Raw genomic sequence first — 22930 nt, 5'->3', positions numbered from 1 at the left:
GAAAAATTTCTATCCCTTCCACACACTACTCCTTTCCCCTGCCGAGTGAGTCACGCCTACCCCGAAAGGGAAATGGCTTAATGGTGTAATAATAATAATAATAATGCAAGACATTTTTTCCAATCTAAGACAAAATAATCGAATTTGGACATTTATGCTAAGAATAATAAAAAACAGATGAACTTTTTACGCAAAACATTAATTCGCTACAAAAAAAACAATTAGTTTTCAACCAACAATGATATAATTAAAGTTTTCTTTGGACATTAATTTTTAACAAACAAAAAAAATCAAGAAAATAGTTCAATCCTAAACAAACAAGATAAGATTTTAACAAAGAAAAATAATTTTCTACCAGAAAGACGAATTTTCAAATGAAAAAATTAATTTTTAATTAAAAATATAATTTTTCATCCTGAAATTGTGCAGTTGAATTTTTAATCATTTCTTAACAAAATAGTTGAACCCTTATCAAAAAGATCAGTTTTCAAACAAATAGTGGAGTTTTCAACTAAAAAAGATAAATTTTTAATTAAAAATATAAATATATAAAACCAGAAATAGGATAATTCCTTTTTATTTAAAAGAATTAATATTTAACAACAAACAATTAAATTTCAACAAATTAATTGAAATTTTACTAAAATAGATGCATTTGATGATACATACATAGTTATGTAAAAATGCAAAGTTCATTATTTAAAGAATATGATTATCATCAACGTGAGCTACAAAATCGTAGTAAATGCTATTCATCAATATTAGATGTAAATTAATCTTTATTAAAAAAAAGCTCATTTGGAATAAAATAGTTCATTTTCTACCTAAAAATAAAGAATTCGTTGAAATGCTATTATAAAAGATTAATTACAGTTTCAGATACAGAACTCATCCCTTGATGTCTTGTGTTATTTTATACTAATATTTTGTAACATTCATTAAATATGTATAACACAGAAAAGATAGGCTTTTCATTTATTCTTTTTCATAAAAAGACGAATAGGCGCGCGCCGTGACGCGCGCAAGACTACTAGTATTATATATACGAGGGTTCTAGTAGTGGCCAAGCGATGTTAGTGCATTATAATATTCTAAAAAGCTCCGGAACCTGCTTGTACGTTATCATATTGCGCTTTATTTCAATAAAGAAGTCTTGCGATATCATTGTACGATATCTTTTTCTCCGTGTACTGGGATTCTAATAGGTATACTTTATGTTTTTGGGGTTGCTGAACACGAATCCACTCTTAGAATTGAGCCAGCACGTCAGGATTTGCAGTAAAATTCAAAAAATGGTTTAAAACCTGGGATTTCCCCATACATTTCGTCCCCAAACCTACAAAAACCAAATTAACAAGCCTTAAACCGACAAGCTAACAAGCCCCAAACCCGCAAACTATAAAACCTCAAACCCACCAACCTCAATCCCACAAACCCAATTACCTCACATCTTATAATACCAATTGAGAAACTGGCATAATTTGGGGTTGGTGGGTTTGAGGTTTGTTAGTTTGGGGTTCGTGGGTTTGGGATTGTTGGTTTGCGGTTTTTACATTTGTAGATATGGAACTCGTGGGTTTGGGATGCGTGCGTTTGGTATTGTTGATTTGGGGTTTGTACGTTTGTGGATATGGGGCTTGTGGGTTTGGGATTTGTACATTTATGGATATGGAGCTTGTGGGTTTGAGGCTTGGGGTTTTTGGGTTTGGGAGCTTGTCGATTTGAGGCTTGTTATTTTGGGGTTTGTAGGTTTGGGGACGAAATTTATACAGAAATCCCAGGTTTTTAACCATTTTTTGAATTTTACTGCAAATCCTGACGTGCTGGCTCAATTCTGCGAATGGATTCGTGTTCAGCGACCCCAAAAACATGAAGTATACCTATTAGAATCCCAGTAGACTCCCAAAACCATTTTATGTTCCTGTGTGATTAACAAATATGTTAAAGAAGAGGGAGAAAAATTCTTTAAACAAATTATTATTATTTAAACAGTTCAAAATTATTTAAAAAGACTTGTAAATTTGACTCTTATCGATTAAAAATCATTCATGATTTAAAAATTCCATTTAATGCCGTCTTTAGCATGACTTTGATAGAAAACTGTTATTTTGCATTTTTTTGGTCATATTCTGGGCACAATAGAAGGGGCTTAGGTGTGTTAAAGTTAAAGGTTATTGGGTGGAAATTATTCTTTGAGAACTCCTTAAGAGGTGACTATACTTCAATTCACAAAAACTTGAGAACAAGTACTTCTTTTTTCAATTTCTTTGAAAATCGAAGTTTTTCCATTAAGAGCGCCCAAATTAAAAAATCTGAAAAATGCACAATAATAGCCCTATGGTTGACTATGGTGAGAAAACTGAGATATCACTTGAGTTTTATCAGACACAAAAATTTTAAAAAAAGTTTTGAAGATTTTTTTCAGTTTGATTTTCCAGCCAAAATTTTTTCGAAAAAATCATTCATGTTGAAAATGATTGAAAAAAGCTCTGTTAATTTTTGCAGATTTATTCTAACGATAGAGATAAAAAATAAACGGCCCCCTCCCCCTAATTCATCCAAAATGGCGGCGAATTGTTTGAAATTTTAGGAAATTTCTTTTTTAAATGAATGCTTTCAAATGGATAATTCAATACTTGATTCTCTTTGGAAGCATTTTTGCATGCTTACACGACTATACCTTTTAATAGAAACTTGTGAATAAATAAAAAAATGTAAGAACTGAAGAAAACCTTTGGAAACACACATATTGGACTGGTATTCCTTAAAAATCGCTTTTAAACTAATTTTAAACTAAATTATCAAAAATCGAACTACTTCTTTCCAAAAACTCTTTAGTTTGTCGTATAGTTTGCGAAACTTATTGAAGTATCTAATATGAAAGGAATACTGCAGAACAATGTTGTTATCTGTACTCACAAAAAGGAACTATGAAAGGAAATAGAATTAGAGAATTCAGTGTTTCCATGCAATCAAAATGAGGCCACTTGAGCAGTCAAAGTTTATCAAAATCAGCGGAAGAAATGATTATTTCCAACAATTCATAGATTCAATTATTCTAGTAATTCTTATTCATTAGAGAAACACCTGGTTAGAACTTAATTATGTTTTAGCCCGATTTGTCTGGTGGAGCGTTTACTCGACTGTTGCTCCCCTCACGTTACAAAAATTTAGAGATTTGGGATTCCAATTTTCCCAGAAAGTTTTTGGCTTAAAGGAAAAAACACCTAGATGGAAGGGCTGTACTGGAAATGTTAACTCGAATTTTGGCATGGCTCTCAGCTATGTTTATGTTCAGAAACATTTCAATGATCAAGCTCGAGAAAAGGTAAGGTTTGGAAATTAATAAAGAAATTTAGAATTAAAAGCAGGGTTGCTACAAATCCCAATTTCGAAATTCCCTGACTTTTCCCTGACCAATTTTTAATTTTCCCTGACGGTTCTAAATTTTTCTTTTATGTATAAGAACCATCTTACCCTCTAGGAGATCAATAATGTTAATGCAAAAAAATGTTTCTAAATTTACTTTAAACACTTTTAGTATTTTTACATTCTCATCTAAATGAAAAGGTATCGGTTCTATATTAGAATTTAGTTTCGCGGGTTTCATGGAATCTCGACGATTTCAAACTTAGCGATACAGAAAGAATGGATTTTACTTCGGTGTCCGTCTGTCTGTCGTTGTCGTCCTTGTAGCCTGTATATACGGTAACTTTCAAAGAAATTATGCAATTAGATTGCCCTTTGGCACATTGTTTGAAGGCCTGAAAATTAATGACGACTTCGTTAGTTATTTTCGACAAAAATGCAAAAAGTTGAGACATTTTCAAAATTGATGTTTTCACTAAAAAAATATTTTAATTAAAAAAAAATTTTTTTTCAGGCAATAAATAAAAAAGTTTCTTAACAAAAATTGATTTTTCAAGCTAAAAAATAAACAAATGATCTACGAAACAGTTAAGTTTTCCAACCAAAAATGCGAATTTTGAACACTTAAGTTGAAATTTTAAACCAAAAATAGGAATTTTTCACCAAAATAATTGAATTTTTTTTAAGCAACATGAAATTGTCATTTTTAACCAAATAATTGATTTTCAGCCCAAAAGATGAATCGCCTACTAAAAACGAACTTTTTTTAACAAAATACATGCATTTTGATATAAGAAAGATGTATTTTCAGATAAAAATAGAATAGTTAGAATGATTGTAAAATAAATTTTTAACCAAAAAAAGTTAAATGTTCAACTAAAACTAAAATAATTAAATTTTCTGTAAAAAGGTAATTCTCTGTCCCTAAAAAAACTTCAACCAAATAGTTGAATTTTTAGTCAAACAAATTAATTTTTAACCACATCAAACAAATTTTTGACGAATAGTTCAATAAATTTATTAAAATTTATTTTCAATACAAAAAAACTAATTTTCAAGTGAAAAGATAAATTTAAACCCCAGAAGATTAATTTTATGGAAAAAATATGCATTTTTAACACAATACATGAAATTTCAACTGTCGAAATTAATTTTCAACCAAAAGAATTAATTTAACACCACAAGAAGATTAACATTCTACCACAAAAGAGGTAATTTTCAACAAAACATATCAATTTTCAACCAAATAGTAGAATTTTCAGCTGAAGAAGATATGCTTTCAAACAAACATAAAATAATTCAATTTTTAGTTCGAAAAATGTTTTTGAACTAAAATGATAAATCATCAACCAAATTATTAATTTTAAACAAATTAATTCCACTCTCAACTAAATAGATTAATTTTCAACAAAAGCAATGAATATTTAATGAAAAATGTCATTAATTGATATTTCAATAAAAAAGGTTTTACTTTTAAACCAAAAACAGGTAAATTCAACCAAACATTTGCGATTTTTAATTTAAAAAAATATGCAATTTTTACACACAAAAACATTTTCTAACATTCTCTGACTTTTCTTGATCAGTTTTAAATTGCCTGACTTTACCTGATTTTATGGAATTTCCGGGCTTATATCATTCTTATAAAACATGTTGACAAGCATGAGATAAAATTATTTGATTGAAAATAGTACATTACTAATTTGTTTTGTTTTGTTTAAAAGCATGGAAATTGTGTCCATTCCAAAGTTGAAAATACAAAAATGAGGACTACCAGATCTTTCAAAAAATGGTATTTCATTACAAATTTCACAATTTTTTAGGCTTTGGAAATGTTATTGGACATAAAGGCAGCCTTTGATTCAATGGTCACGGAATTGGATTGGATGGACACCAGTACAAGAAAAATGGCACATAAAAAATTACATTCCATGCGACCATTTGTTGCTTTTCCTGAGTGGATAAAAACCCCAGAAAAACTAAACAAGTTCTACGATGGAGTAAGTTTTGTGCTCCATGTTTATTTCACTCTCTTTATTTAGGGAAATTATTTATAGTCGCTTAAAATTTCTTTAAGAAATTGAAGAATTGAATGAAATAAAAGATTTGTTTATTTATCTTATAGGTGGATGTAATTCCAGGAAAATTGTTTCAAACATTTTTAAAGTTAACTGATACCGGGGTAAAGAAGAGTCTAAATAGTTTGAGAGAAAAACCAGACAAAGATAGATGGATATCGACCTCGACGACAGTCAATGCTTTTTATAGTGCAATCCTAAATTCAGTCAGTAAGTAAAACTCATTACAAAAAAAAATGAAAAAAATGGTCCAGAAAATGATCATAAAATAACCAACGACAAAAGCTAGGCAGTGATTCTCGACTCTTCGGGATTTCGTGATTCTCGTTTAGTCGTATTTCCACTGCGTTTAGCTGCTGTCTAGCAGAATATTTAATGCCGAGGATGGTTTTCTGCAATTTTCCACTTCTTTGAATGACTATAAATTAGGTATTCAATTTTTTATAGCTTTTCCGGCTGGAATATTGCACCCTCCATTCTACGGAAGTGGAATAGAGTAAGTAAATTGAAGTCACTAAAAATTTATTTTTTATAATAAAATAATATAGATTAACTTAGTCAAGTTTCTCTAACTGTTGTATCACAGAAAGTTTTTCTATATTATATACTGGTAAATTAATATATTTTTCAATTCTAAAAACCAGCATATAATACCTGCATTATTGTAAGTTCAAAACAGTGAAAAATTACTAATTTTATTAACAAAAAGTTACCACAAGATGATTATTGCAAACAAAAGAGCAGGCCTGCACACTGAGTCAAAATCAACTCAGTCGCCACATGTTCGATTTCCACCACCACTTCCCTCTTCTCTGGTCCAGAGGCTTGGGGGGTGGGGGATCACTCTCGTGACGTTGAGTGAGTAGAGGTCGGTGGTGGTGTTAAAGTCCCATCTGGCATTTGAGCAATATCGCTGAAATTTCCCCTCTGTGGGCAGAACTGTAATAGAGTATAATGTACACGTGCACATACATGCTTGTAGAATACGAACAATAGTATGTTACATTCCTGGTAATGTATATTATTTTTTCATAGCGCCTCTATTGAAACTTCGAGTTCCGATACTTGTAGAGAGGGGTTGAAACACGGTGTTTGCATCCCCAGGGTTGAAACATTTTGTTTCAACTCTAGATTACACAGGTAGTTAGGTAGAAAGGTAGGGTCTACAGCTACCTGAACTCGAATTTTCAATAGATTTGCTATGAACGATAGCAAAATATATCTTGGAACTGCTCGAGTGGCTCAGGTGGTAGCGCGTCGGGTTTATAGCCGGAAGGCTGTCAGTTCTATTCTCGTTGCTTACACTTATATATTTTTGATTAGATAATTAATTAATTTATAACGCATGAGCATTTACATTTTTACATACTCATAATTTATGATTAAGAAAGTATTAGAATTGTCGGAAATTTGACATCACACTTTTTCAAAGGTTCTACACGTTTCGAGACCCCCTGAATCCGAAAATCAGGTTTTCACAATGGCGTATATCTGTCTGTCTGTCTGTCCGTAAACACGATAACTCTCGAAAAAATGGCCGAATCAAATCCATTTTTGGCACACTTTTTCTAGGTCCTAAAAGAAAGGACGAAAACCACTTTTTTCTGAATATGAAAATTCCATTTACAGATATTTATAATGTTAAAAAGAACAAACAATTTATCCTTATGACTTTTTTCGATAAAAAGAAAATTCTCAGATTTATAGCGTTTTCAAAATTTTTTAAATCAACCGAAAATCAAAATTTGAAGCCAAAAAACGCACGATGTGAAAAAAGTCAAGAGAAGAAAAACACTGCTTTTTGAAAGCCCTACAAGATCACCATTGCAAATTTTTAGATTTTCTTAAAAAATCGACAATTCAAGTTTTTATTGCACAAAAAATAATGAAAAATAAAAAATTCCATTTTGTGGACAAAATATGTAGGATACGAAAAAAAAAATGAATCAACAAAAATTGTTCTGCCAAAAAAGATCTACAATTTCGTTAAAAATCATTTCTTGATAGAACGCGTACTTTTTGTTTTATTCGTGAAAAATAACATTGAAAAATAAAAAATAAATGTGTGAAAAAACGACGAAAGTTAAGAGAGAAAAAAATCAACAAAACCTGTTTACTAATGTCTGTCGGAAATCGACGCGCAGCACGAATGTCACGATGAGAATGTGTACCTCAAAGCCTACAGAGCTTCAAGAAACTTAATCTTTGACTATACTTAATTAAGTAGACAATTCATAATATGAAGACGCATATAAATACTGTCATCTAAAAGAGATATTTTTGATGAAGTTTTTTTTCAAGCATTCCAAATGCAAAGAATAAATATCCAAGCGTGAAGCGCGAGGTAACCCATTATTGAACGCGGAGCGCGCGATTCAACCGTCGCGTGCCCTAGGCGCGCTCAAACTTGCGAGCGATGAGAATGTCCCCGCGAAGCGGGCAGATTTTTTTAATTAAAGAATGAAAGTGAATCAAATAGTGTTGAAAATAAAATTTTTCGTTTACAAACTCATTTAAAAATATGTGTACAATTTAATTTACAAAAACATAAAACTCATGAAGAACACATCTTTAGCGAAAAAAAAATCAAATAGTCTGCTCTCTGAATAATGTCGGACATGGGCTAGTAGGGGGAGTATTTTTCGTAGAACTCAACTTCCCCCACTCTTGGCACGTGGAAGCGCCATCGAATTTGTGTCCGCTCTTCCTGCATAGTGCCGCTCGTCACCCACCCCACCCTTCCGAAAGTACGATCGTCATATGTTTGGATGTTTTTTTCGCGATTTTGATTCAACAAAAACCAGTCGTTTTTGTACAAGCATTGATTCGTTACTATAAAGCATTAATCTGGCACAGCATATATTTTCGTAAATTTATTTGAGTGGCATGATTCAGAGAGACTGGATTGAGATGCCGGCGCTCGAAACGATAACGCGATGGTGGGAGATGCGATCGAGCAAGAATGAAGAGAAACGACACTACTCAGAGCGGCAATATTCAGAGAGTGGAGTGTAGCGAGTTTTTGCATTGAAAGAACGCATTTAAAATGTTTATTTTTGCATAATTTAGAATAAAATGTGAAGGGAGTTAAATATTCAAACTTTTTAATAAATGAAATACAACCAAAGAATTAGAATAAAGTTTAGACCGTGAGATTCGAGCCCGCAATCTTCCGGTTGCAAACCCGACGCGCTGACCCTTGACCTACTCGGGACACTTGAAAGCTTGAAAGGTACATTTTTCTGGTCCATCAGGCGGGTGGTAAAAACTTTAAAGTCCTTTTTCTCGAATCAGAGAAATAATTGAGTCGTATGAGTATCAGCATTTTAATTTGGGGACACAACCTTTATTCACAAAAATTGTTAAACCAAACATCCACAATGTAAATCACTGGCAGGGAACTGAAATAAAGTAATAATTATAGAAAAGTTTTATGTTTAATGAGAAAATATATTATATCAAATTTTCATGAGAAACTTGAAAAAAAGAAATTATAAATAAAGGAGCTGAAAATATTTCTACAACTTTTTTGAAATACTTTGTATTATAATATTATTCTAAAAATCTACCTGCTGTACAGACACATTAAAAATTTTTATTTTATTTCTTACCATCAATAGAAAAACTATGCATTTTATTGAAATATAGTCGTAATAATAGTTGTTGTGCTTTGTTGTCCCGCAGGTCAATAAATTACGGTGCAATAGGAGCAATAATGGGTCACGAGCTTACTCATGGATTCGACGACCAAGGTAAGAAAAACTATAGTGTCCGCTAATGGAACTTACGTGTCGCCTTGTTTTGATTGTAATAATTTATAAAATTATAAAAATCCTTGCGGCAGGTCGTAGATACGACGAAAACGGTAATCTGAAGCAGTGGTGGAGCGAGGAGACATTGCGACATTATCACGAGAAAGTTGAATGTATCATCAAGCAGTATAGCAATTATCATTTACCGGAGCTAGGTACCAATTTTACAGTAAGTACATCTAACAAGTACCACGTACTACTTTATAAGTACATAAGTTCATTTAAAGAGTGAAGGTTTCTGTAGATCTGATGTGTCAAGGCAGCAGATAAAGATAAAAATTATATATTTTGGCTTAACTGACTCTTTAAACCGTTTTTTATTTTTTCGTTTAAGGTAAATGGGTTTAATACCCAAGGTGAGAATATAGCAGACAATGGAGGAATAAGGGAGGCTTACAGAGCTTATCAAAGACTGAAAGATAGAAGTCCGAATCAGCAAGCCCTGCCGGGTCTAGTTGATTATAGTCATGATCAACTCTTCTTCCTCGGATTTGCACAGGTAATTTTCATTTATCAAGATTTCAAAATTCGCGGTAGTGAATCCCTTCTAAACTAAAAAAACGCGAACATCTTTTCTGAAAGGAACTCTAGTTATCCCAAGACGAAATTCAGAGCTTGCTTTCAATATGCAACTCCTTATTAGAACCCCCTTTGACGCTATTTAAACCTACAGTAGTCCAGGCATCTCGCATTAGAAAAGGCCTTTTCACCATAATTATTAAATAGGTAAAGCACGTTTTTTTTTTGCTAGGACGGTTTTTTGAGGGGCCCTGGTGAAATTTTTTAATTTTCCAGGGTCGACTACGACGCATGCCGAAAAAATTGTTGAAAATAGTTCGAAAAATCGTATTTGCGTAGAATGACTCGCCCCATTACATTTTAGAGCAAAATGTTCAATAGAACAATTGAACTAGAGTCAATTCTGAGAAAGTTGAAAAAAAGGAAACCTGTCAACGAAACCCGCTTTTTCCAAAAAGAGACTAAAAATCCCGATACTGACATTTTTATATCTACTTTGGAACCTGTTAATTTTACGAAAGAAAAATGTCAGGACAAATCACTTTTGTTTAGTTTTTTTGAATATGTATTTTGTATGTCTGTAAAGCTACTTAAATGGTGACAGAAAAAATGCAGCGCAGATAATTATGCGTAAATGTAAAAAAATAATATTCTACTTTATATGTCAAGAGTTATAACACTTAAAAATAATAGTACATTGTGCAACAAGGGGCGAAAGGAGCAGATTTTTCCCGCGGGTGGATTTACCGCCTGATCGAGAAGATTCTTCCCGAGGGTGATCATATTTCGGCTCTAAAAAGCGAGTTCGACGCATTTTTCTATAGCTTTGTTTGCCCCTCGAATTCTGATCGACTAATTTTTACTTTCGTCCCGCAAATTTCATTTTCGCCCCAGATATTTTACTTTCGCCCCTATTTTCAGGGTCCAAAGATGGCCATACCGGTCGGGTGTGGAATAAAAACCCATTTTTGGCTAATTTTAGCTAAACAATTTTTTTTTAATAGCTCGTTTCGTATATATCCTGCGACCATATTTAAGCATTTTGATATCATATATTATGCATATCTGGTTCGTTAGAAATACGCTTTTTCATTTTTCGCTAAAAAATTTATTTTTTAAATAATTATTTAATTAATGCTGTTCACAGTATGAACTGTGTTCAGGTCTTTGTGAAAAGTACTTCCAGAATATCTGCTGTCGAAAGCGAATAAAGAATGTATTATAAATAAACTGCTTTTACATTGTTTACTCTTTTTTTCAATGTTATTGAAGGTATTAGTTTTAAAAGATTGTATTATTTTCTGTTAAAAATTCCAAAAATTGATAAACTAATCATTGCAGAGGAAACAATTATTTTCAATTGTTGACAATAAAAAATATTGTAAACCAATTAATTACGTACTTATGCAACGTATGAAAAACCTATTTAAATAATTAGCTAATTGATTGAATGATTGATAAATTCCTATTGTTAATTGTCGAATGAACTCTTTTTCACAAGATCGGATTTTTTTTAATACGTTGTAAGTCAATCAACTCATCAGTCAATTGTTTAATTAGATTTTTCATCCATTGAATAACTAATGAATTAATTTGTTAACATATGCTTTTATTGTTAATAGTTAAAAGGAATTGGTGTCAAAAGTATTATATAAATAATGCTTAAAAATAAGTTGTTTTTAAAGAAAAATGAGAAAAAAGCGCATTTCTAATAAACTAAAGATGCATACTTATATGCGACAAAAATTCTCAAATACGGTTCGCATGATTCAAGAAATTTGAAAATTTTCAAAGACCGAAAAACATTTCTAACGCGTATTTCGATTTAAAGGCCTTACAAGAATTCTATTCTGAAAAAACTGACTTTTCGTTTTGTAATGTACTACTGAATTTTTCAGCGTTAGCAGAGAAAATTCGTTATATTCCATCATTTTTTTATCAAAAAAAAATTATTTGGCACAAAACATTCATCTTTAACTTTTAATATGAAATTCTTTAACCATTAACAACATTTCACTCCAGTGTAAATCGACGATTTTAATGCAATTTAATTATGTATTAGGTACAGTTTTTAAATTGATGTTAAAACTATTTAGAAAATATTCACAATGTACATTTACTGGTTAAAAAAAAACTTTTTTAAAATTAAAAAATGTATTATTAAAATAACTAAAACTAATAATAATGAAATTACTATCTATAAATAAAAATTGGCAAAATAAAGAATTACGAAAGGTTTAAACCTTAAAGCGCCATCCTATCTAATAATTTCACAAAGCGCCATGTGGGTTCGTGGGCGACCCCAGCCGGAAAATTTCATCCTGCAAAGAGAGTATTCGTTATATCAATCCAACAAAATTACTGGATACCCTCGAACTATCCTTTCAGTGTAAATATTATTAACTGAAAATTCAACTTGTAACTCTCGAAATATAGGTCTTCAAATTAAAAAAAAAAAAAACTATAATAGTGCAGCTCCGAAAAAAGGTGTTTATTTGGGAATCTATAGTGGGCCACTTCATGAAAAGTGGAATGAACGATTTTTAATGATTATTTCATTATTTTCTCATCTAATTTCTTTATTTTTGAAGACTAATCGTTGTAAATGATCACAAATGAAAAAATAATGAATAATGAAAGCGCGATTCTCTACAGACACAATTTCCGCAAATGAATGCCCGATGCTTTGAACACACCATCCGGTTCTACGAATAATAAGCCTCTTGGGCCTTGTTATCTTCTTTTCTACTGCACATGCAGCAACTCTTTCTTTTCTCGAGATATATTAGGAACGAGCGCTTGCAAAAAAATCTGGACACTTTTTTGCAGTACTTACACTCATTTTCACTAGGACACACAATATTTTTCGAAAATAAAAATGAAAATTTATTCTGAAAAAAATCACAAAGCGACATGTGGGGTCGTGGACAACCCCCATCCAGACAAATTCACAAAAGAGGCTTTGGTATAATCGCGCGAAAAAAAATTGGGGTCGCCCACGACCCCTAGGGCGCATTAAGGGTTAAGATTCATTGAAAATCTTTCTATCCAGATCTAGTAGAGAGCCTTTTAATTAATCTTAATATTCTATAGTACAGAATATTCTGCATTTTTTTTACAAATATTATATATCATATACAAAATATTTAAAGAAAAGCTTTCAAGTAGATGAAAAACGATTTTTGAATAATTCCTTCCAAATTATTTAATTACTTGCTTCTAAAAACAAATTTTATATTTCCACTTAAAAACTTTTAATATTCACTTAAATTCAACCTTTAAAAATGATAAAGTGATCTCATTGTAGTGCAAATACTCTATGTGTACTTATCAGACAATATTATAAATTAAAAAACTTATTTGAAAAACTTAAAAATTAGAGTTTTTTAATGTAAAATAAAAGTTGTCTCGGCAGAACCATGTTAGCGCCATGCAATTTTTTTGAAACTCATAAAATTACAGTTACAATTTTTTCAAGTTTTCAGAACTTTCAAAACATTATTTAGTCATTAAATCATTGAAAAACTTATGGCGTAAAAATCAATAGATCACCTTTCAGAAATTTTTTCTTTAATTGTTTAAACAATTTTTTTTAATGCGAAATATGAAAAAACTGATAGCGCCATTTGATTCAGCTAAAATATTACATGCAGTGTATGTATTACACCACTTTTTTATGGACTCAATTGCAGACGTAGTATAACTAAACAATTACATATTATAGATTTATATTCATTTTGTATATGAAAAATTTGACGGAGCAAACAATTGTTCAATACATGGATTATATGTCATTTTTCCCGAGAATCTAATGGCGATGTTACTTTTTCTATATCTTGCATATTTTAATAACCAGTAAAACTTTTTTTAAAAGGATACTTACATGGTTATTAGGGAGGGCCCTAACTCAAAATGATTAGATTCATTGGTAATAGCACTGAACAGTATCGTAGTGGCATTACGAACAAACTAAATTTTTTTTAATTTCTCAATTTCTCAATTTCTCATCAAGGGGCAAGTTGATTGAAGATTTTCAAGTGCTTAATTTTTGTAATGTTTTCTGTAGGAAAAAAATTTCAATTTTTTTTTGGGTGAAAATTATGGACTTATTATCAATCTTCCATAATTCGATGGAAAAAAATTTGTTAACGTCTTACTAATACTTTATTTGAACAATCAATGTTCCATAATTCGATGGAAACAAAAAAATTTCGGCGAAATATATATTACTATTTTAAAAAATCAGAAAAAAACAATTTTGTTCCTTTGTACCCTGTTGCAAGAAAAAAATTTCTCGGTTTTTTAGTTTTTGATGTTCTATATAATAAACTAAGGAAACACGTATATATTTTTCAATTTCAAAACAATTTTTTTTATATTTCTGCGGATCCTGAAACATCCCGGTAAGAAAAGAAGAATTCAGAAAAATTTAGAATCTGAATTCCCATTATTGCGTGAATTTTCCTCCGTCCAAAGTTCCGCCAAGGAGTAGAAAAAAAAAGCAAAATCTATTCTTTATAATCGACTTAGACAAATTTAATGGAACCGTATTGAGAGGAATTAAAAAAATGAAGGAATTCAAAAGAAAGAATAGAAAGACAGAGAATAATGTTACTTTGAAGATGAAAAACCTAGTCCTTTTAATCGATCAGTTATAAATATAATATAATTATGGTAATAGAAAGAACTTGTAGTATTGTCAAAGAATATTTTTATAATTCTGTTTAGAGATAAATAAATTTGATTTACCTTGCGCAACATTATTAAATGAATTTATTATTATTTATTATAACATTAAATTTAAAGTGGAAAACATATTCGCCTGCATGGAATACAGCACAAGTGTCAATCGTTAAATAAAAAAAAATTGATTTCGGAGATAAACCTATCCTTTCGTTGGACACTTCTCCCTATGAAAAATTAGCACATGGAAAAAATTGAAAAATGCTCGCTCTTTCGTTTAAATCTAAAAATATTAATTTTTTGGTATTCTTCCCTTTGTTACCGAGATGAGCAATTTTTACACAAGATTCGCTTGGATACGTAAAAATCTGCTCACGCGGTATACATAGAAAATAGAAATTTTCTTCGAAAGATAATACTTCAAAAAATGAGGCAATATCAAATTCAATGCCAATTTAAAAAAATATTTTAACATCTTATTATTAATTTATTTGAAAGAAAAAAAATCTTTATTCGATATATAATACTTCAAAAAATCAAGAAATATGCACTTTTGTTAATTTTTACCTAAAGTTGCAAAACAAAAAAATATTTTGTGTTTTTTTTTATTAACTACAAAAAAAACGTACATATTTTTATGTTTCAAACGAAAATTTTAAAACCTTTTTGACGGATTCTGTGTAAAAGGATCTTTATGAATCTTGTGTAAAAATGCTTTAGAATTCGTAAAAAAGACAAAAAATTTGTTTAAAACTTAAAAATATGTACGTGTTCCTATAGTTTGTTAGAAAGAGCTTAAAAAATTAAAAAAAGAAAAATATTCTTTTTTTTTGTGCAACTTTAGGTACAAATTTAAAGACTGTATTTTTCGTAATTTTCAGAAAAATTACAATTTGACTTACTTTCGTCCGTCTAAACAGCCATAAATTTCACCAACATTTTTTTTCCCCGTCCACAAAAAATTTGAAAATTTTCAATCGACTTACCCAATGGTGATAAGTTTTTTTAATTTTTTCGGAATGTCACATATTTTGCTATGCTATTACCAATAAATATAATCATTTAGAGTTTTTTCGGCCCAGCCGTAACACTCTCAAAATTACGATCGTCATTCTTTACATTATAAGTTATAAATGCGAAATTTTTTATAAATGGATTAAGTAAATATTTAACATTTGTCACATTCAATGTCAGATTAAAAATACATTTTTAACAGATTATTAATTTATGTGAAAAAAAATGTTTTTTTCGAAATATAAGATTACAAAAAAATGAGGAAATTTGAACTTCTGTTAAATTGTCCTTAAATTGAAAAAAAGTTTTTTTATTTGTGTGATTATTTGTGAGAACGTATTTTTACGGATTTCGTGTAAAAAATGGTTCATGTTTCAGGATCCCCAAAAAATAAAAATTTCTTTGAAACCTAAAAATATTCAAGTGTTGCCTTAGTTTATCAGGAAGGGCGTCAAAAAAATTTTTTTTTAACTATAGCTACAAATTTACAAAATTCCATTCTTCATCATTTTTTGAAGTATTATATTTTGATGAACAAATTTTGTTCTCACTTTTTTCCGTATTAATTTCTCAGTTCCAGAATCTTTACCCAAAAGAAAAAATGTAAGAAAAAAGAATCTCCTCACAAAAAATAAAAATTTGAAAATTTTCAATTGACTTGACCAACAATAAGAATTTTTTTTACGCCGTGACACCCTGCAAAGGATGTGCGTCATTTTTTGCAGAATAAATTTAAATTATAAACTTAAAATTTGTATAAAGGACCCAGGAATATACTTCAAATTTATCACATTCAATGTCAGATTAAAAATAAATTATTTAACATCTTATTATTACTTTATTTGAACAATCAATCTTACAACAAGAACTTTCCATCCGTGATTTTAAAATTTCCACCATATTAAAATACAATTTTTGTTTCAGACATGGTGTGGAAATTACACGCATGGCGCACTAAAATCAAAGCTTGTGGAAGGAGTCCACGCTCCAAACCATTTTCGAGTAATTGGGACATTATCCAACAACGCAGATTTCGCTAAAGCGTGGAAATGCCCTGCTGAGAGTGCAATGAATCCTTCCCACAAATGTATTTTATGGTAGTGAAAAAATGACTGAAACTAACTTAGAAAACCTCGAAATTGAGGGATGACTTCACATTCCCGTCCGAGAAATAAGAAATCTTACTAATATTCTTCACTTCTCGCAAATACGGAATGCAAAGGACCAAGATCATCGAAAACGGAATAAATAAATGCTCAACCTCGAAAGAAGACACGATCAACATGTGAAGAGTCGCAAGCGAAATACGTAAAAACACTTTCGCGAAGTGACCGAAGGCGTGCGAAAGTCAATTTGTAAATAGACTGATTTTTAGAAAATGTAAATAATTTATTATACGCACTTAGACTGAAGGTTTATTAACATTTACGTAATGTTTACTCTCTGTAAATATTTATACTTCTAAATGAAAATATAAAAGTCTTTAACCGTCACGTATGTAACATTATTTAACAGGAATTTTTTTCTTTTTCTTCTTTTTCGAAAAGTTGCTACCATTTTCTATCGTCACGTTCATAGCTTTCTTCTTCTTTGGCGCAGAGTTGACATTCTCCGGTGGTGTTTTCCTCTTCTTTTCTGTCGTTATCGTAGGGATTTCAGTTTCGCTCATTTGATTATTCGAAGATTTGCCTTTCTTCATTTTCTTGTGAACAGGCGCCTGCTTTTCTTCCGTCCAGGTCGATTCTTTCCTCTTTTTTGGAGAAGAGTCATCCCTGTTCACCACACCTTTCTTTTTCTTCTTCTTCTTCTTCACAGGACTTTCGATCTCAACTTCATCATCGGACAATCTTTTCTTCCCATGATTCTCACCTTCGTTCTCAACATTCTCTACGGTAAAATTATTCACTCTCTTCCTTTTCTTCTTGCTCACTACATTATCTTCTTCCGCATTCGTGTCCTTTACTCTTACACTCGACTTCTTCAAACGCTTCACCTTTGACGCTTCCTCTTCTTCGTCTTCGATGATCACTTCTTGTCTCATTCTCAGTCTATTTATACTTTTCACTGGAACAACCTCTTCAACCTCGACTGCTTCCTTTTTATACTTAAGATCTTTGCACGGATGTGCAAGGGTGAGACACACAATTCTCGAGTTGCAAGTGACTCGATTCAGGAGAGTCATCGAGTCAGTCGTAAAGCGCCAGAGTTTGATTTCCCCAGAACTGGAAGCAGTCACTAAGAGATCGTCATAGTGTTGCATGCACTTCAATCTGGCACCATGTGCTGAAACATTTAGAGTATGGGAATTCTCCTCGAGATCGTAGAACCCGATTTTGCCATCCTCGAAACCCATAGCGATTAGACCATCATTGAGGAATTCCACGCAGATAATCTTCGAGTCAAGTTGAATTTCCTCATCGACTCCACCTGTTTCCACAGAGTAAACATCCACTTTGTTGTTGGTAGCGATCAAGTACTTCTCGCCATTCGGACTCCATTTTAAGATATTGATATTTTTGGCAAAAGCTTTCCACCGCGGTACCAAGTTCGTGGCATAGGCTAATTTGCCCTTGACCAAGTTCCACGTTCTGAGCACACCATCGCCTCCGGTTGATAGAGCCATTTTTCCAGATGGATGAACAGCTAAAGCTTCGATGGGTAAACCTTTGTGTGGTTTTTGCCAAAGTTTCTCCACTTGCCAATTTCCACATCGCACGACTCCTATCGATCCATCGCTGCTGCCGGTAAGTAAATGAGAAGCATCGGGTGTGAAGGTAACGCAGTTCACCGAATCTGAAATAAATATTTATCAAATGAAGTATTTATTTTTAAATAATTATATGAATGTAAGGCTCGGATTAACTAGAAAGCTCCAAGAAAATCGCATTAGCCGCATAAAATTACGAATGGAATGTCTCAAAAAGTAGTGGTATAGTCGAGGCCTGGCGGCGCCTTAAACCACATTACCAATTCTAAGCTGTTTTTACCTCCACCTCCACGGAAAGTGATTTTACGTTTATACAGGGTGATTTTTTTAACTTGACACTTTTGACTCATAACATTTTTTCATAGAGTGCCTATTTTTCGATATATTTGAAAGTTGCAAGTTAAAAAATCACCCTGTATATACAAAGTGATTTTTTTAACTTGAAACTTTCAAATATCTGGAAAAATAGGCACTCTAGGAAAAAATGTTATGAATCAAAAGTTTCAGTTAAAAAAATCACCCTGTATAGTATATTGTGCTACAAGTGCGGAAAGAAGACAGTTCCACACGAGTGTGAAGTTAGCTCTACGAGCCAGAGACGAGTCGAAGGGAAGTTGTAGGCGAGTTGTACGCGAGTTGGACGCGAGCCGAAGATGAGCCGCAAACGACCCGAAGATGAGCCGATGGCAAGTACTGTAAACTTCACAAGAGTTTCAACTGCCTACTTTTAGCTCCTGTAGAACACGATATTTTTTCTAACAAATGCGGGAAATTTTCGATTTCATAAACAATAAAACCCAATTTTTTGAAAATTTATGGTAATTTTTGGAAATTTATGGTAAAATTACAAAAATTACCTAAAAATTCCGGAAATTTGTAAATGACCGGAAATGTATAGAAATTTAGTGTATCCAAAGCTTTTTGGAAGAAATTAAAAAATTTCAAAAATATCTGAAAATTTATGGAATATTTGCTAAATTTCAAAAAATTCCTAAAATTTATGAAAAATTGGGTAAATTTCCAAAATTTTCAGAAATTTATGAAAAATAGACAAATTACAGATAAATAAAAGATTCCAACATTTTCGGTAATTTATAGTAATTTATCAGTCATTTATGGTAACTTATCACTTCGTGTATGTCCAATAACTATTCATTACTCACAATCAGTCTCTCAAGCGTCAAATTATAATGAAGTGAGGTTGATTCCGACAGTCCTGGAAAGTAATTCTGACTCGAAATGCGCAAGCACAACAGCAAAAAAAAGTAATCTTACTCAAAGAGCGCAAGCGCAGCAGCTGGAAACAGTCTTTTTATAACTGCTTTTTACCACGGTTTCGGAATTGGTCACTTCCCGCACGTAATACATGCGTCGAAAATCGAACATTTCGTGCGTGCGTTAGAAAAATTCTTTTAAATATAATTAAATAAAATAAACTATTCAATGTAATTCGAAACACTTTATATTCATAAGATTTCAAGCCGAAATATATAATGTATTTTTAACAAAATAATCGAGTTGTCAACCAAAAAAGATTTTCTACCAAAAAAGACTAATTAAAAAAAAAATATATATATATATATATATATGTATAATTTTCAACCAAACAGTTGCAGTAACAACCAAACAGATTAACTTTTCAGTAAAAGAGACGATTTTTTCACAAAATAGTTGAAGATTTAACCAACTGGTAAAATTCTTAAGTCAATTACGAATTGTTTCGAACACAGTTGAATTTGAAACAAAAAAGTTACTTTTTAAATAAGAAAGATAAATTTTTAACCAAGAAGGATGACTTTTCTGCCATAAAAGATGAATTTTCAATTTAAAAGAATGAAATTAACGAAATAATTCAATTTTCCAAAATAATTACATTTTTAACCCTCAAAAGGTACACTCCAAACCAGCGTACGTAAACGGTACACTGGTGCGAATTGGTTTGTTTGCAATGTTATCATGAATTATTTAATATATTGGACATATAATAAACAACTAGCATATATCACACATATTTAGCATATATATTTAATATGTGTGGGGATAATCCGCTGCAGCTGTTTGTGTAAATGCCAACAAAAGGAAAAAACTTAGGGTGCGAATTCGCACCAGTGTACCGTTTGAGGATTAACGAAATAGTTAAATTTTTAGCATACAAAGATGAATTATTTAAACAAATAGTCAAATGAACACATTTTTTAGAAGATAGTTGAATTTTTATCAAAACAGTTCATTTTCAACCATAAAATATAGATTTCCTACCATAAAAGATGAATTTTCAACTAGAGTAACGTTTATAACCTAAAAAGTCGAATCTTTTAGAAAACAGTAGAGTTTTAAATGGAAAAAGATGAATTTTTAACAAAACAGTTGAATTTTCAACAAACAAGATTAATTTTCTACCCAAAAAGACGACTTTTCAACAAAATACATGAATTTTTAACTTATAAAACATACAGGATAAAGTTTCAACCATTAATATGGTTCAATTTTCAGACAAACACGCTGATAAAAAAAATTGAACAAAAGAAACGAATTTTCATAAAAATGGTTAATTTTTTAATCAAAAAGATGAATTTTCGACCAAGAAGATTAATGTTCTATCAAAAAAGACGAACTGCCAACTTATCCAATATACTGAATAAAGTTCTAACCAAACATGGAATAATTAAAATTTCAGATAAAAAATAATCTTTAACAACAAAAATGAATTTTCAACAAAATTGTTAAATTTTATTTAAATCAAAAGCCAATAAGATGAATTATCTACAAAAATGTTAGATTTGCAACCACAAATTATGAATTTTTCAACCAAAAAGTTTAATTTTCTACAAAAAAGTCGAATTTTTGATATAACAGTTCATTTAAATTCAAATAGTTGAATTTTCAAATATAATTATAAATCCTTAATGAAAAAAATTAATTTTTTGCAAAGTAGTTCAGCTTTAAGTCAAATAATCGATTTTTCAACCAAAAAATATGAATTTTCGACGAAGCATGTAAGTTATCATTTCAACCAAACAATTGCGTTGTCAACAAAAATGGATACATTTTCAACCACTAAGATTAAATTTCTATAAGAGGAAAACTAATTTTTGAATAAAAAGTTGAACTTTTAATTTAAAAAGATACATTTTTAACCAAATAGTTAAAGTATTAATTAAAAAATATACATTTCCAACCAAAAATGAAATATTTTAATAGTCAGTTTGAAAAATTTATTTTCAATCATAGAGAAGAATTTACAATTTACAATTAACCAGTCAACAACGTTTCGGACAACATGGGTTATTTATCTTACATCCTTGAGAGGTATGGCGCCGTCACAAGACAACAAATTGGAGATTGGTTACACACCAATAGAAAATTAGTTATTCTTAAGGAACAGCGTACTTTCTTAATAAGGTGTAGAAATAATGCCTTATTTCCAACACATATTCAAAAAAATTTAAGTAAATATAATGTAACTAATTTAAATTATAATTTAATCTCAAAATTTCAAAAAACTAAATTCAATTTTCACACAAAATGTCAACGTTTAGAAATTGAAAACATTGTGAAAAATATTCAAAAATTAGGTCAGTTTTCACATTGCTTACAATATCGTTTCTCAAAAGTTATATCTGATGGCTTTTTAAACAAGTTTTTTTATTCACAAGATTTAAGTCTTCGTAATCTAAAATACTCAAAACGTGATGAGTGTAAATTTTAATTAATTTTTTTAAAACATTTGACTGAAATGTTACTTTTTTTGACTGAGAATTGATCTGTTTGACTATTTGAAACTATTATCAACTCAGGCAACAATGTATTTAAATCTACGTAATTATCCATCATATTTGTTCAGACTAAAATTGCTAATCTTTAATATAATTATTTAGGTTAAGAACCTTTGAAAAAGGTACGCATGTGTACCGAAACGTCAGGAAGTTTCAACAGGAGTTTTTTCTATTAAATAAATATCTGAGTTTCGAAGAACATGTTTTTTTGACTCATATTTATTTTTTCGATTTACGATTGGACCGTAAGACGTAAGTAATTTGAAATCTACGATTTGAAATCAATAAATATCAACGGTCGAAGAAAGGATTGATTTGTTTCATCAAATCATTTTACAATAGAGAAGAACCTTCAACTAAAAGAATGATTTTTTTTTAACTAGGTAGTCGAGCTTTTGATAAAAAAAAGGATACATTTTAACAATATAGTGAAATTTTCAACAAAATAATTAAATTTTCATCCAAATAGTTAAATTTTTAACCAAACAAGATGAATTTCAAACCATAAATATGGTTGGATTTTTTTACTGGGTCTAATCCCCAAATTTTATCTAGACGCCTTCTGGGACACTTTAAATGACACAATAAACATCTGCGAACATGGGGAAAGAATAATTCTATTAGGAGACATGAACGGTTGGGTGGGCATCCAAAATCAGGATACAGAAAGAGTATTAGGTCATTTTGGGGATCCAAGAACAAACTATAACGGAGATAAATTAGTTGGTCTATGCTTAGAAAGGCGTCTGTTTATTACAAATACTTGTTTTAGACATAAAATGATCCACATGTACACCTAGTCTAAAGGAAATAGCCGCAGTATAATTGACTTTGTTGTTGCGGATGAAAGACTTAGAGAGTTAGTCAAACATACAAGGGTCTTGAGGGGTCCGGAATGCAATACTGACCATTACCTTCTGATCTCAAAAATTAACTTAGGTCGGGGTTGGAGAAAAAAGAGACCCAAGAAAG

General features: G+C 30.9%; 2 protein-coding genes across 5 annotated transcripts in view; one reads left to right on the top strand and one right to left on the bottom strand.

Moving 5' to 3' along the window:
- LOC117166886 (neprilysin-4-like) overlaps positions 1-16598 on the top strand; it is an 87817-nt gene extending 71219 nt beyond the window's left edge. For 3 of the 4 annotated variants that reach the window (XM_033351317.1, XM_033351316.1, XM_033351315.1), the window contains 8 exons: positions 3114-3328; positions 5193-5369; positions 5495-5657; positions 5895-5943; positions 9132-9199; positions 9292-9428; positions 9594-9758; positions 16400-16598. In XM_033351317.1, coding sequence (XP_033207208.1) covers positions 3114-3328; positions 5193-5369; positions 5495-5657; positions 5895-5943; positions 9132-9199; positions 9292-9428; positions 9594-9758; positions 16400-16576 — 1151 coding nt within the window. In that variant the 3' untranslated portion in view covers positions 16577-16598. The remainder of the gene's footprint in view (positions 1-3113; positions 3329-5192; positions 5370-5494; positions 5658-5894; positions 5944-9131; positions 9200-9291; positions 9429-9593; positions 9759-16399) is intronic. The other variant, XM_033351314.1, reaches the window with a different exon arrangement.
- The window catches only part of LOC117166887 (p21-activated protein kinase-interacting protein 1-like), a 17588-nt gene continuing 10948 nt past the window's right edge, over positions 16291-22930 (bottom strand). Inside the window, exon 3 of the mRNA XM_033351318.1 lies at positions 16291-18268. Coding sequence (XP_033207209.1) covers positions 16980-18268 — 1289 coding nt within the window. The 3' untranslated portion in view covers positions 16291-16979. The remainder of the gene's footprint in view (positions 18269-22930) is intronic.

This window comes from Belonocnema kinseyi, chromosome 2 (assembly GCF_010883055.1).
Source record: "Belonocnema kinseyi isolate 2016_QV_RU_SX_M_011 chromosome 2, B_treatae_v1, whole genome shotgun sequence".
In the NCBI taxonomy this organism is placed as follows: Eukaryota; Metazoa; Arthropoda; class Insecta; order Hymenoptera; family Cynipidae; genus Belonocnema; species Belonocnema kinseyi.
Note: the sequence above shows the minus strand (reverse complement) of the source record. Positions and strands in the feature narration are given on the sequence as shown.